Source organism: Pongo pygmaeus, chromosome 11 (genome assembly GCF_028885625.2).
Source record: "Pongo pygmaeus isolate AG05252 chromosome 11, NHGRI_mPonPyg2-v2.0_pri, whole genome shotgun sequence".
Classification (NCBI taxonomy): domain Eukaryota; kingdom Metazoa; phylum Chordata; class Mammalia; order Primates; family Hominidae; genus Pongo; species Pongo pygmaeus.
The window spans coordinates 56,832,495-56,847,397 of record NC_072384.2 but is presented as its reverse complement, the minus strand read 5'-3'; the positions used below and the strand labels follow the sequence as shown (position 1 = coordinate 56,847,397).

At 39.7% G+C, this 14,903-nt stretch overlaps 1 protein-coding gene across 2 annotated transcripts in view; it reads left to right on the top strand.

Annotated features, from left to right (window-relative positions):
- ERMN (ermin) overlaps positions 1–14,903 on the top strand; it is a 30,775-nt gene that overhangs the window by 10,584 nt on the left and 5,288 nt on the right. The window contains exons 3-4 of one of the 2 annotated variants that reach the window (XM_063647490.1): positions 12,828–13,100; positions 13,745–13,837. In XM_063647490.1, coding sequence (XP_063503560.1) covers positions 12,860–13,100; positions 13,745–13,837 — 334 coding nt within the window. In that variant the 5' untranslated portion in view covers positions 12,828–12,859. Of the gene's footprint in view, positions 1–12,627; positions 13,101–13,744; positions 13,838–14,903 lie in introns of those variants that run through there. The other variant, XM_054479014.2, reaches the window with a different exon arrangement.

Sequence of the window (14,903 nt, the reverse complement as noted above, 5' to 3'; positions counted from 1 at the left end):
GTGCTAGCTCTCTGTGTGTGATGCAAAGACACAGGTCTTTGCTCACCCTCAGCTTCTCTAAGCCCATGTCATGTCAATGACAAGACGTCTGTGATCCTGGGCTGTCAGGTGTTGCCTTTGAACAGCTCACAGTTGCATTCAGCCTGAAACGATTTGCTTCAATCATCTCAAATGAATGGCTGGTTGTGAAAGGGCTGTGAAACCTGGAACACACCATCTGCATGCATATTATTATTATCCGAAAGTCTGTGCAGAAGGAGCATGGGGGCTTAGACATGAGAAAGAAAACAAATCACTTTTGAATTGCCACAAATTTCTTCTTAGGAATGACTGTGAGTTCTGATTCCTGCCATTCTCTTACTCCTTTTCCTCTTTTCCCTCAGGATTTTGGATGGAAAAAGTGGCAAGTCACTCCTTAAAATTGGTTACAAAAGTCTGCCCTAGGCATGAATTTTATTCTTAGCTATAAAATCTCATGAGAACATAGCCTGGGAGATGCTACCCATTAAATGATATTTCTTATTGTAGATGGTAAAAATGATCTGTAACCTTTAGGCTTTCTGGCGCGTGTTATTAATTTCTCTCAAAAATGGCCTTTTATAGAGGTTGTGATATTATAAAAAAAGAGCAGAGACCATCCTAATTAAGATAAACTAAAACAACAACAACAACAACACACACGCAAAAACACACACACACACAGTGGCCGAATGCATCAGAAAGATAGTCAGTGACTGCCATATTAGTTACCTTTTCTCCCAGGGCTACCATTAAATAGAAAAGCACTACAGAAAAGTTGGCCCCTTATATGGAAGAGGTCTATGTGATTTGGTGAGACAGTGAATTTTGCTATACTTTTAATGAAGTACAGATTTGTGTTTAGGAGCATAGGCTCTGAAGCTGGACTTCTTTGATTCAAATTCTGGCTTTGTCCCTTTCTATATAGATGACCTACGCAAGGAGCTTAAACTTTCCGTCCTTCAATTTTCTCATTTATAAAATGATGAGAATAAGAGTACCTGCCTCAAAAAGTTGTTGTAAAGATTAAAGCGCTATTGTATGAAAAGCCCTTTGACCAATGCTTGACATGTAATAAGTGCTAGATGTGTGTGTTATTATTAGTTATTCTTAGAAGTTTATTGTCACAAGGCTTTAAGCTCTGAAGTAATATGAATGAAAAAAAGTTTTGTCTTCCAAGGGAGTTGCTGTCTTTCATTTATCTTTGGATTGAAAATTATAAAGTGTAGCATTGCTTATTAGGATTTGTACTTGAATCACCTAGGCACTTGTTTATAATGCACATTCTGGTCTGCAACAAAATCAGAATATCTGGGAGGGTAGTCTAGAAATGTGTATTTTAAATGAGATGCCCAGAGGATTCTGAGGCAAATTGGAGTTTGAAGACAATGGAGTAAAGCAAGCATGGCGGTGTCAGCTTAATCACAGCAGCAAGTCAATTTCTGGAGGGTAAATTATACACAAGCCACTGGGCTCTTGGGATATAATCTTATTAAATCCTCACAAGAGGCCTCTGAGGGCAGGTTCTATTATGAGCTCAGTATTTCAGATCAGAAATTGTGGCTTTCACAATATCTGGGTTAAATGATTTGCTCAAGATCTGCTGGTGAGGGGCACATCAGGAATGAAATTGGGTCTACCTGTTCAGAATTGGTATTCCTAAACATTCTGAACATTTTACATCCTGTCAGAACCCAAGCTCCTCCTGTATTGAGGCTTTCTGTTTTGGGGAATGTGACGAATATTCACCTCCAAGTTAGTCAAAGATGACACAGATCCACCTCCACACGAATAATATAATAGCCAATGTATATTTTCCTGAGCAAGGGCTGTCCATAAACAGCCAGGAGGGTGGGTGAAGAGCAAAGGCTGGGAGAACCATCTTCTGTTGGGTCATAGTTTATTTCATTTTCTAACATCAACTCTGCCAGCAGGGGGCGTCTGCTAAATCGACACCACAATTCTATACCGTAGGAAGCTCGATCCTTAGACTCTGAATCCCTAATATTTTTTTTAAACAGATAGAAACAGATTTATACAGGAAGAATGGAAAATAGGGCAAGGGATATGTTCAGATAAATGTACTGTCACACTCTAATGCTGGAAACCTCTAATTATTGCCAACTCAAAGCATATTTATATAACATAAACCATGAACTAGGTGCTGTGCTTGTCTATACTGAAATGCAAAAATGAATCACACAAAGTCTGCAAAGACCTGACAATATATTAATAAGTGGCACTGTTACTATTATTCACCTCTCAGTAGGTGTCAGGCACTGTACCAGATGATCTACATATATTTTGTCATGCAATTTAATCCTTTTAAAAACTCCACGAGGTAGGCATTTTTCAGATGCCCTGAGGCTCTGAAAATTTAAAAAATTGCCTAAGTTCAGGTAGCTTTTCAGTGGCAGAGCTGAGATTTAATTTGAGGTCTTTCTATTGCAATATAATCTTTTCTGGTAACAAAGTAAGACAATTGCATAAATTATAATGCAAGGCCAAATAATGAGGTATCATTAAAACAACATAAACATAAATTACTAAGGGGGCTCAAAGAAAAGTACAAGTAGAGCCTTTGGGTAAAAGTGTCATGAAGTACATAGTGGAGGATGTAATGTATGAGCTGGGCCTTGAAATGTGGCCCTGGCTTTGGTAGAGACAGTGAGAAGGATCCTAGATGATTGTGAGGAGGCAGGCATTCCACACATAAGGAAATAATAAGCCAAGACATGGAAATGGAAACCATGTTTGGAGATACAAAAGAGTTCACTGTGGCAAGGGTAGAATAAAGGGACTGGACAATTTGGATGATAAACCTAAATAGTAGTTAGATCCTGTTATAAGGAGTTTGTATTTAATATGACAAGCAATGGTAGAAAGGAAAAAGCTGAGTTTTTAAGTGTGTCTGTGTGTGTGTGGGCGGGGTGGGGAGGAATTTGGGCAAGTAGAGAATCTTTAAAAATTTTTTTTTTTATCAAACACTATGAACCAGACAATGTGCTATCAGATTTATAATAATATCTTAATTATTCTTTTCTGACCATGTTTAGAAGCTTGCTGTCAGAATATATTAATCTGATGGTAGTGGGAATGATGGATGTAGGTGGGGAGAAGGGGATTAGAGATTAAAAGTGGGAGACCAGTTAGATGACTATTACAATGGTGCAGATGAGCAACTCTGAGAGCTTACATTTCAGTTATTGGGTAGATCCCACTGAGTGTGCTGCTCTTCCCACGCTTCTCTGAGTGGCATGACTCCTGAAGAGCATTTCTTGTCTGGCTTCAAGTTCTTGGTGGTGAGTAAGCTAATTATGGAGAATAGGTTTAAAAATCATTGTTCTCCTCATCTAAAATGTCAGTAGAATCTGCACAGCTGTCCAATGTTCCTTTCTTGGATTCAACACAAAATCTTGACAAGAGATCCTGATATATCTGCATTTATTTTACTCACGGAGAGCGTATGAATTTTTCCTACTTATCCTGAGACAAAGTTTACTCAGCTAAATTTTCAAAGATATCCTAGGAGAAATTGTATTTGTTCATAGTCCTATTACTATCACTTTCTTAACAAAAGCAGACTCACAGCAGACTTGCTTTCTCTTTTTTTTCCTTAAGGAAAAATGTGTTTAATTATTTTCTTGCCTTTCTCTTCTGAAAAACAACATGTTGCCTTAACTCCTAGTGACATTCAAAATAGTTGGGGAGGAATGCCGCTGACAGTGATATCACTTTCCTACAGTTCTGCTTCCCCAGGCGGACTGAAAATGCTTTCAAACTACCAAAGAGCGTGTATGCATATATAATTCAAAATTCGCTTTCTGTGGTTTTATAAATACCCATACAAATTCCATTTCTATCTATTTAACACTTATGGAGTCTCCATGAATAGAGAAACCATTCTTTCTATTTAAAATGCATCAAGAAATATCCCATTGTAAGTAAAACAGAATTATAATTGCCTAACTAAAAGCTATAGAGAGCCCAGTCCACTGGGGACATTCCTTTATCCATTTAGGATGATATACTCTTAAAATTATGGCCAACAGAGTGAGATGATTTTATTTTATGGGAATTTAGCCTTTCTTACATGTACAATTGCTCTGCAACAGTTTAAAACACAATTCATTCTCTACTGCATGGATTCTTGTGAGATACAGATCTATAGGCCAAGGTCTACAGAGTCACCCCACTATTTTATACTCTCATAGGATCAGTTTCTACCAAGTCCATGCATTGAGATTTTGTAGTGGTCACGGGCTGGTGCTCACACACGAATCTCAATCAAAGATGAGTAGGTGAAGCTCTGTTACTTACCTGGGTGTGTATAATTAGAGGGAATAGATGCCACTCACCATTGTTTTCAATGAACCCCTACCACAAGCCATTCTAAAAGATGCCAATGACTGAAGCTTTCCCCAGGACTACAGGAAGGAACAGGACTGAAATCATATTAGACGTGAACTCCATATCAATGGGCTAGTGTTGGGAGCAGGCACATCTCTGCAGCTACACTGCTTCTTACTGAGCAAAAAGAGCTCTTCAGTAATCTAACCCTAGACCATCTCAGAATTTGAATTTTAGAATTTGGCTTGTAAAAAGATCCATGAATATGTAGATGAGGCATTTGTATCTTATTCCTTCAGGAGACTTTCCTTCTCAAATAGCAATAAAAATAATATCATGTATCCACAAGTCTGTACCATCTGCCAGTCCTGTGCTAGGTACCTTGTGCCTATTAACTTTCATTGTTTTGCTGCAAGGTGTGTGTCATCAGCCATTTGAAAAGAAGAAGAAATGAGTCAGGTGGGTTAAGTGACTTTCCAAAGCTACATGACTAGGAGTAATAATAATAGTAATTAACAGTAGTAGTAACAGTAGCACAATAAAAACACATATCGAAAGAACACCTACTATGCCACATTGTGCTAGATGCTTTCCCTGGACTAATTCATTTCATTTTTACAGCAGTCCTAAGAAGTATATCATATTATTATCCACCTTTAACAGATGAGGGATCTGAGTTTGTTAATGTGGTGGGCATCTGCTACCTTTTTGTTTGTTTATTTTGTTTGTTTCCCCTACAGTCTCTCATTTTCTATGCCCATTTTTCTACTCAGTGGTGGACACTGTCCTAGACCTGGACAATTGGAATATTCTATCCTTTCTAGTCACAGCTTCTGGCTCAGGGATTAACTCATATCCCAAACTAGCTCAGTGAGAGCCATCCCAGGGACTTGGGCTGAAATTAATGAGAAAGAAAGGTTCCTTTCTTTTGCATCACTAGTTATCTTGACAATGCAAGCTTAGGGTTGCCAGAGGAATATTTGCCATGACCTAGGCAGAACTTACTTGAGAAAACTCCAATATAAAAGAAAGTAGAACAATGAAAGCGGTGAGAGAGAAAGACAGGCAGAGAAAGAGAGAGAGAGAGAACTTCCCAGAAGCCAGATTAAGTCCCATTTCTGTTTAATCTGTTTTGGACTAAGTCTCTTTCACTGTCAACCAATGAAACATTGCATACAAAAAATGGACACCAAGGATGGGATGCAGATTATGTATCCAAGGATGGGTTGGCTCATTAGAGGAGCAATGGGAAGCAGTACAAATTCACCCATCCCTATTTGTGAAAGCTGATCATAATTACTACAAACTGTCTTCTGGAATCTTGATTCAAACCACTTCCTACTGAAGGTTAAATTTTAGAGACTTGTTAGAAAAATATCAGGATGCTGGAGGGTTTGTGATTTTCTTATACCTTTTATAAACTGTTACAAGTAAGTTTCAGTCAAACCTGGACTGTCAGAAAGCTGAGAGAGAAAATACAACCTTGCAAAGAGAGGTGTTTTCAGTGAACAGAAAGCAATCCAAGATAGTTGAGATTCAAAAATACATATCCTGTAAAAGGCGGAAAAGCTAAGTTTTCTGGCCTTTGCCAGTCCACGAAAATGAAGGCAGAGGCCGGGCAAGGTGGCTCATGCCTGTAATCCCAGCACTTTGGGAGGCCAGGGCGAGCAGATCACAAGGACAGGAGTTTGAGACCAGCCTGACCAACGTGGTGAAACCCTGTCTCTACTAAAAATACAAAAATTAGCTGGGCGTGGTAGTGTGCACCTGTAATTTCAGCTACTCAGCAGGCTGAGGCAGGAGAACTGCTTGAACCCGTGAGGCAAAGGTTGCAGTGAGCCGGGATCTCACCACAGCGCTCTGTCTCAAAAAAAAAAAAAAAAAAAAAAAAAAAGAAAAAGAAAATGAAGGCAGAGAAGCAGGAAACTAGTAATTAGTTTCCTATTACTACTGTAACAAATTACCACAAATTTGGTGACTTAAAAGCAGCACCACCCCATTCAGTTCTGGAGGTGAGAAGTCTAAAATCAAGGTGTTGGCAGGGCTGCACTCCACACAGAGGCTTCAGAGGAAAATATTTCCTTGCCTTTTTTGGCTTCTAGAGCAAAGCTTGTCCAACTCATGGCCTGCAGGCTTCATGCAGCCCAGGACGACTTTGAATGTGACCCAACACAGATTCATAAACTTTCTTAAAACATAAAATTTTTCGTGATTATTTTTCTCTCACTCATCAGCTAGCATTAGTGTATTTTATGTGTGCTCCAAGACAATCCTCCTTCTTCCAGTGTGGCCCAGGGAAGCAAAAAGATTGGACACACCTATTCCAGAGGCTGTTCACGTTTGTTAGCACATGACCACTTCTCGAATTACTACAACGTCTTGCTTCTGTGTCACATTTTCTACTACTCTCTTTGACTTTCCTGCCTCCCTCTTATTAGAACTCTTGTGATTATTACATTGGATCCCATCCTATAATCCAGGATAATCTCCCCGTCCTTAATTTAATTAATCCCATTTGCAAAGTCCCTTTTACCAGGTAAGGTAACAATTCACAGGTTCTGGGGATTAGGATGTGGACATCTTTGAGGGTGGTCATCATTTAGCCCACAACAGTCAGTTAGAGGCATTAGGGACCCTCAGATCCACCCAGGTACCTCCTAATATGCACTTTCCTTGTGATCAAAAGAGACTGGTCACCTGGTACATAGTTTAAATCTTTGTTTTTGTTTTGTTTTGAGATGGAGTCTCACTCTGTTGCCCAGGCTGGAGTGCAGTGGCACAATCTCAGCTCACTGCAACCTCTACCTCCCAAGTTCAAGCAATTCTCCCCTCTCAGCCTCCTGAGTAGTTGGGACTACAGGCACGTGCCACTACTTCCAGCTAAATTTTGTATTTTTAGTAGAGGTGGGGTTTTATCATGTTGGCCAGGCTGGTCTTGAACTCCTGACCTCAGGTGATCCACCCACCTTGGCCTCCCAAAGTGTTGGGATTACAGGTGTGAACCGTGGAGTCTGACCTTGTTTAAATCTTTGGATCCAAACAAGTACAAAGCCAGTTCTGAACTTACCAGTCAAATTAGCTATTGAATTCAGAGTTTGTGATTCTTTGAATTAAGTTTCTGTAATCTCTAACCCAAACATGACTGATTTGTACACTTGCCCAAGGTCACACAGGAGCAGGCTGAATCTCTCCTGTCACAGCATGGTTTTAAAAAGAAGGCAATCCAAAAATAAAGACACGAATTCCCATAAAAGCTAGGCTATAGGTATGAGGTGCCCGTTGCCATGGGGTAATAGAAATCTAGGAGTAGGAGAGACAATGAATGTGAACTCTCTCAACTTTGCTATGTCCCTGGATTGAGGTACTTGGCAGCCCCGAGGGAATGGAGTGGTTGGAGGCATGTCCTTTGGAGCTAATGACTCTTTACCCTATGAGAGTCACTGATGAGAATGCTCGTTTGTCCTCTATTTGAAGGCGACTCTTAACTGTCAGCACTCTCCCTCCCAGCCTCCACTTCAGCTCATGTTGGCCACAGGGTCCTATATTCAGGGCCACACTCTTCTCTAATCCTCACCAAATACTCAGCCTGTTTCTTCCAGTGCTTTTCTTTAAAATGGTATTAACTGGATCACTAGAAGGCCAGGCTCTAGATGCTAGAGCCACAGAGATATACATTTCCTAAGGTATAAGAAATATTTTATATTTAGAGGGAGAACAGATAATTATCCCCTCCCCTGCCTCCAACATTGAAAAGCATGCTTCTTGTAAGATGCAGTTAAATTTTGAAATTCTGTTACATTAAGCCCTTAATACTCATGAGCTACCCATAGACTTCACTATTGGTTTCCTGGGAGAAACCATTATTTACTTTAGGAAACTGTATCATTAGAATGGCAGCCATTATTCCATTCTTGGCATAAAAGTAAAAGCAAAGCATGAACATGGCACAGGATAATCAATTTAATCTGATTTATACCAGGTGGCAGGCAATTATTGTTTTGTGAAATAAAATATATGGCTGTTGATTGATTTTATTGTGTTATGATAGTCTATATTTCTGTAACAGTTCACTTTAGCTGGGACGGCCCTTCAATTTGGAATTTTAATCCCTGAAGTGAACCAATTGGGATGATCCTGTCTCCTCAGGCTTGTTTAGGGTTGCACATTTCCTGGGGCATTGCTCTATTCCTTATAGAAAATTCTATGAGTTATTGGTAGGATTGTGACTGTTGTATGTCCATCTGACTAGGCTAAACTAAATTTCCCTGAATTTTCTTTCCTGAATGTTTCCTGAAAAAGAAACGTGAGCCAAAGTAAACATTGTTCTCTGAGCTTGGTGGGGGGGAAGTGAAGCAGCTATTTTGTAGCTGGTACACGCTGCTGCCCGTCTGCTGCCTCACCTGGTGCATGGGCAGCAGCTGGGCCTGCAACTTTTCCACCTCCCTGGACCTTCCCCCAGCTTCTATGATCCTGGGCCCAGCTTCTTTGGGAGGGCATTCCAACCACTAAGGTCAGAGGCACTGAGAGCCGATGCGGGTTTCAGTTTGCCCCCGTGTGTCCAGCTTATACCTGGGAACCCAGTTTGTTCTTGCTCTCCCTCTTTATGTTTCTATCCATCATCCCTTCCCAAATTCCTGCCCTGCAGACTTCAGGCTCCAGCATCAAATGCAACAGCAGACATATAGAGGCAGCTTCACTGGCACCCACTATTGTGTAAAGTCAAATCCCTTCTGATTGATCAATCAATTGATCGATCGATAGATGGATTGCTCCATCTCTTAGTGGTTCTGCCTTTCCGTTTCAACCCTAATTGAAACAATACCCCTGTCCCAACTATGTAAGTTAATGTTTGTTTAAGATTAACTTCAAGCTGCCAGGATCAACATTTTTCTTTTAAATGTATTTCTTGTTTTTATTCAGTGCTCTGTGACCATCTCTTAGCCATAACATTAGCTTGTGGCTTGGCTTTTCACATATGATTAAGATTAAAGATCAAGATTTTATGACTTTTCCCCAAATCCTGATTCTGGACCTAAGATAGCCTTAACATTAAGCATTTGGTATTGGACAAATGGAATGTGAATATTTACATAATTTTGTTTTGATTCTTTATATTCTTATATGAAAATCTTTTCATTATCTTTTTTTGGCTTTAGATTTAATAATGGTTACATTTGTACAATGTCCTTTAGCATTAAGAATAATAACTAGGGGCCAGGTGTGGTGGCTCATGCCTGTAATCCCAGCACTTTGGGAGGCCAAGGCGGGCAGATCACCTGAGGCCAGGAGTTCGAGACCAGCCTGACCAACATGGAGAAATCCTCCCCACTACTAAAAATACAAAAATTAGCCAGGCATCAAGGCGCATGCCTGTAATCCCAGCTAGTCAGGAGGCTGAGGCAGGAGAATCTCTTGAACTGGGGAGGCAGAGGTTGCAGTGAGCCGAGATTGTGCCACTGTACCCCAGCCTAGGTGACAAGAGCGAAATTATTCTAAGGAAAAAGCCACAAGATCCAGTAAACTACATAAAATAAAACAGTCATGTTTCGTACAGTGAACGTTCTGCAATTGTATTTGAAGTAAGGAATGATAGTGCAAATTCTAACATACTTTCTAAGTCATAGGTTGTTACAAATAATGGGGGACAACTGACCTCTTTATGAACAAAATAGCCTATTTTTTATCTAGTAGTTAGACTCATCTTGTTGCTAAATGTGTCTCATGTTGCCATCTACTTCTAGGAAAAAATAATACATGTTATAAACCATTTACCCAAACTCCATTATTCCCTAGGGCAGCATAAAAGCATGTTTTTAAATAAATGTAAACACATGATTAGCCAAGGATGACAGAACTCTGGATCATTTCTCTATCTTTCCAAATCTGAAATAATTTTAAGGCCATAAAAAATGTCACAGCATGGTTTTAGAAAGAAGGCAATCCAAAAATAAAGACACGAATTCCCATAAAAGCTAGGCTATAGGTATGAGGTGCCCGTTGCCATGGGGTAATAGAAATCTAGGAGCAAGAGAGACAATGAATCTGAACTCTCTCAACTTTGCTATGTCCCTGGATTGAGGTACTTGGCAGGCCCGAGGGAACGGAGTGGTTGGAGGCATGTCCTTTGGAGCTAATGTATTTCTATATTTCTGTGTTTATTGCAGGGCATTTGGTTGAATTAGTGCCACTTCCTGCCCTAAGGATCTCACAATCTAGTATGTCCCCGTTTGTTCCTAAGCTTGGTCTTAGTTTCTGCATTCTCCCATATGATTCCACTCAATATTTTCTCAACAGTAAGCTTGTGGTTGAATTCCTTGGGAGGACACTCCCGGAACACCATCCTCAGCAGCTGCAGTGTGTCTCTGGGGCAGGTCTTGAGACTGCCTTAGGCTCTCTGCTGCCCTCTCCTGGCCACAACTGTCTCTACTGCCAAGGTGCTAATGCCGAACCACTGTGGGATCTCTGGTCCAAGGAAACGTCTGCACACAGGCCAGGGCTGGCGCTTAGCTTCATCTGTGCTGCAAACTCTCATCAGTAGGCTTGCTGGCTCTGTGACCTTACTAGCTGAGCTCCTTAATCTCTCTGCACTTCATTTTTCTAGTCTATAAAATGGAGATAACAACAGCACCTACCTCAGAAGACTGTTATGAAGATTAAGTGTATTACTATTTATGAGTCAATTAGGACAGTAGCTTGCACATAATAAGTGTGATATGAGCGTTTGTTAAAACAGTTAAACAATCAAACAAACATAGAATTAGTGTGCTAACTAGAGAACAGCTGGTGATGACGGGGGAGGGAGATCTAGGATCTATTAGAGATGTCTTCCAAGGACAAGGGAGAGGGGATTCTACAAGAGTGAGGTGTTGCCCCTGATATAGACCTGAATGGGCTCAGCCCTAGACACAATTTGAAAGGTGATATGCTTACTACAACTTTTCAACACCTATTCTTCTTCTCTTTAAAAATGGTCTGAAATTTATTCTCTTGGGGATAAAATTTATTGTATATATTGTATATATAATATAATTCTTGTTATGTATGTGTATATATATAATTATTTGTGTATATATGTGTATATATATATATATAAAATTATTTTTATTGGGTGCTACTATTTCAAGCCAGATGCTAAGTGCCGGGGACACATGTAAGCAAGTTAAAATGGCCCCTGGCCAGATGAAGCTTAGATCGTAGTTGGTGAAACAGACATTACAGAGATAATTGTGCAGTTGCTTATTTAGTTACAACCATGAAGAATATTCTGAAGGGCAAAGACGATGTGTAACAGAGTCCTGTTTTAATCCTGTGGGTTAGGGATAGTGTAGTTAAAGAGATGATATTTAAGCTTAAAAACAGAATTTAGGGAAGTTGTTTAGCCCAGGGGCTTGGGCTTGAGGAAGAGAAGGGCATTTCACATAGAAGGAGCTGTGTGGGCAAAGGCTCTGGAACCATTTTGTACTATGAGAAATCCAAAAAAGAAAAAGACTCAAAAAGGAAGGGGTGGTCAGTAGCAGTCATTTAACATAATCACCTGTTTCTCCCAAGGGCAGATTGCATTGGTCCTCTACATTTTACCAGCATTATGTAATATCAGTACGGAATAGAGAGGATTGTAATTCTGATTGGGGGAGGAGAAAACTTCATGGCGATAATTTTATTAGGGTTTTAAAGGATGGGTTGGGCTTCAGCGGACATAAACTAGAGGATAAGAAGCTATAGACTAAGTAAATTACTCTGAAATTATGAAACCTTTGGTATTAGCAAGTTGGTAGAATTTGTTTTTTCATAGGTCCCTTCTCCAGCCTGCTGAAAGCACACCATGAAATCTGCAGCCAGAACCATTTACAGTAAAGTTGTCCTGTTTATAGGTTTTTTTGATAAGCTGTTTTATTTTTTAATAAATAAGAAACAATGCCATTGTCCTTTACAAAATAGCTGAGGTTTTACTTGAACAAAATCTGTTTGGAAATGTTAAGCTGGTTACACAGAACTAATATGCCTCAAGGTGGTCATTCTCTCTGGATTAAAGCTGTGGGACAATTGTGGCTCCTGTTACAGGGAAAATTACAATGGGCCATTATGAAAAGGGACAAAAATCTCTGTTCCCAGAGGGGGACTGACAAGCTGAAAGTCCCTCTCTACATGCCAACACAAAAGCCTGATTGCTTCAGATTGTTTGTTTATGTAAATCAAAAGGATGCCTTTAACTCTGCCAGGGAACTGGCAAGCAACAAAGAAGGTGGTGATTGGCTGGATTCTTGCTCATGGCTCCTGGCAGATCTGACAAATCCTCTTGCTTTTGCTCTAATCTCTGTCTGGATACTTTTAGGAAAAGAACCTTGTTATTACGTACTAAAGTGAATAATTTGTGCTCTTAGAGTAGGGGTTGGAACTATAGGACTTGAAGGCAAGAGCAGGTATCTTATCAAGGATCTACTAACTCAGTTTCCCTAAAGCTCTCTCTCCAGATCGGATTCAACCGCACATCATGACAGATGTTCCAGCTACATTTACCCAGGCTGAGTGTAATGGGGATAAACCACCTGAAAACGGTCAACAACCAATCACTAAAATCAGTGAGGAATTGACTGATGTGGACAGCCCCCTGCCACACTACAGGGTAGAACCCAGTCTGGAAGGTGCACCCACCAAAGGAAGTCAGGAGGAAAGAAGAAAATTACAAGGGAACATGCTGCTCAACTCATCCATGGAGGAGAAAATTCTAAAAGGTAAACTGTTTCCCTTCTCCTTAATTTTCTTGTTTTGACTTATAAATTTACCCTGGATTTTTTTGATAAACTATTATCGGAATGAGCTGGACACCCCAAAAATGTAGCCCTTTATTCTACTACGCATAGTATAAGGATTAAACCTCTGCCTCTGGTGAAATCCAGGCTGGTCTATTTGACAGCTGTGACCCCAGACAACTTTCTGTCTCCCGAAGCCTGAGTTTTTTCACTAGAGGAAGGCAGAATAATAATAATAACTACAAGTGTAGGGTAAGTATTGGCTAAATGTTAACTACTGTTATTTATTATGATTATGGACAGCCCCATATTATTTGAACAAAGAGAATTCAAACTTTTAAAATTTCCATCTAAATATAACTGAAGTTCTCTGAATTTATGGTTCTATATCTTATAGATATATATATACCTTATATAAATATTAAAGGAGAGATTACAGTCAATAAAGTGATCATTAAGTAAATAAATTGAATTGATAAAGAATGAATCTGAAGAGTGAAATAGTAAATTTTAGTGATCAGATTTAAAATTAAAGACATCTACCTAGAGTTTAAATTGATAACTTATTAACTGTTGAACAATAAATATTTTAAATGTTAAAATACTGATTTTAGATTTTTTTCTAGAAAACCCAGAAGAGAAACTCTTTATTGTTCATAAGGCTATCACAGATCTTTCTCTCCAAGAAACTAGTGCTGATGAAATGACATTCAGAGAAGGTAACAGGAACTACAGTTTTGTACACAGAAATTGTTTGACTGAATATGGATGACAGTCTTTCCATGAAATGTTGCTTGAACGTGGGGTTGACACAGCAATCCAGGCAATGACTTCAAATTTTCAAAGCTGCTGTAGGCAGATAAGAGAGTCTTAACTTATCTGTGGGTTCCACCTTATAAAGCATTCCAGACTGTTCAAGGCTGAGGCTGCATGGATTGGCATAGTTGATTGGCATACCAACATGATATCTATCTCTTAAGTTAGTCCACTGAGTCAACCCTACTTTTTGATTTGGTGTGTCCAAATCTGTGTGTGCACCTTGTGAAAGGTAAATGTTTCAAAAGCGGGTCTTTCCTAAAAGTCTACAATTAACATACAGCTTTTTTTTTCTTTTTGAGACGGAGTGTCACTCTTGTTGCCCAGGCTGGAGTGCAATGGTGCAATCTCGGCTCACTGCAACCTCTGCCTCCAGGGTTCAAGCGATTCTCCTGCCTCAGCTTCCTGAGTAACTGGGATTACAGGCACCCGCCACCACGCCCAGCTATTTGTGTGTGTGTGTGTGTGTGTGTGTGTGTGTGTGTGTGTATTTTTAGTAGAGACGGAGTTTCACCATGTTGGCCAGGCTGGTCTTGAACTCCTGACCTCAGTTGATCCACCCGCCTTGGCCTCCCAAAGTGCTGGGGTTACAGGCGTGAGCCACTGCACCCAGCCAACATACAGTTTAAAGTAATCTCATGAAATGATTTACTTTATAGGCCTCTAATGTAAGTACAAAATTCTTAGCTATTTCACGTCAAAGAAAGACAGGGTGATAAAGTTAATTTTAATTGTGTTCTTTAAGAAAATGGAAGAATAAAACGAACATTGAAGTGATTATGTTAAATTTTAAATAAACTTAATAGACTAAGAGACACAAAATCCTTTAGATTTTTCTAAGACACCTACATTTAAACAGTTTCCAAATAAAGTGTAGGATAAAATCTACTAATTAATCATTTCTTTCCTCTCTTGCAGCCATACACATCTTATGTCAAATTGAAGTCAGCTTGCTAAACCTCACCAATT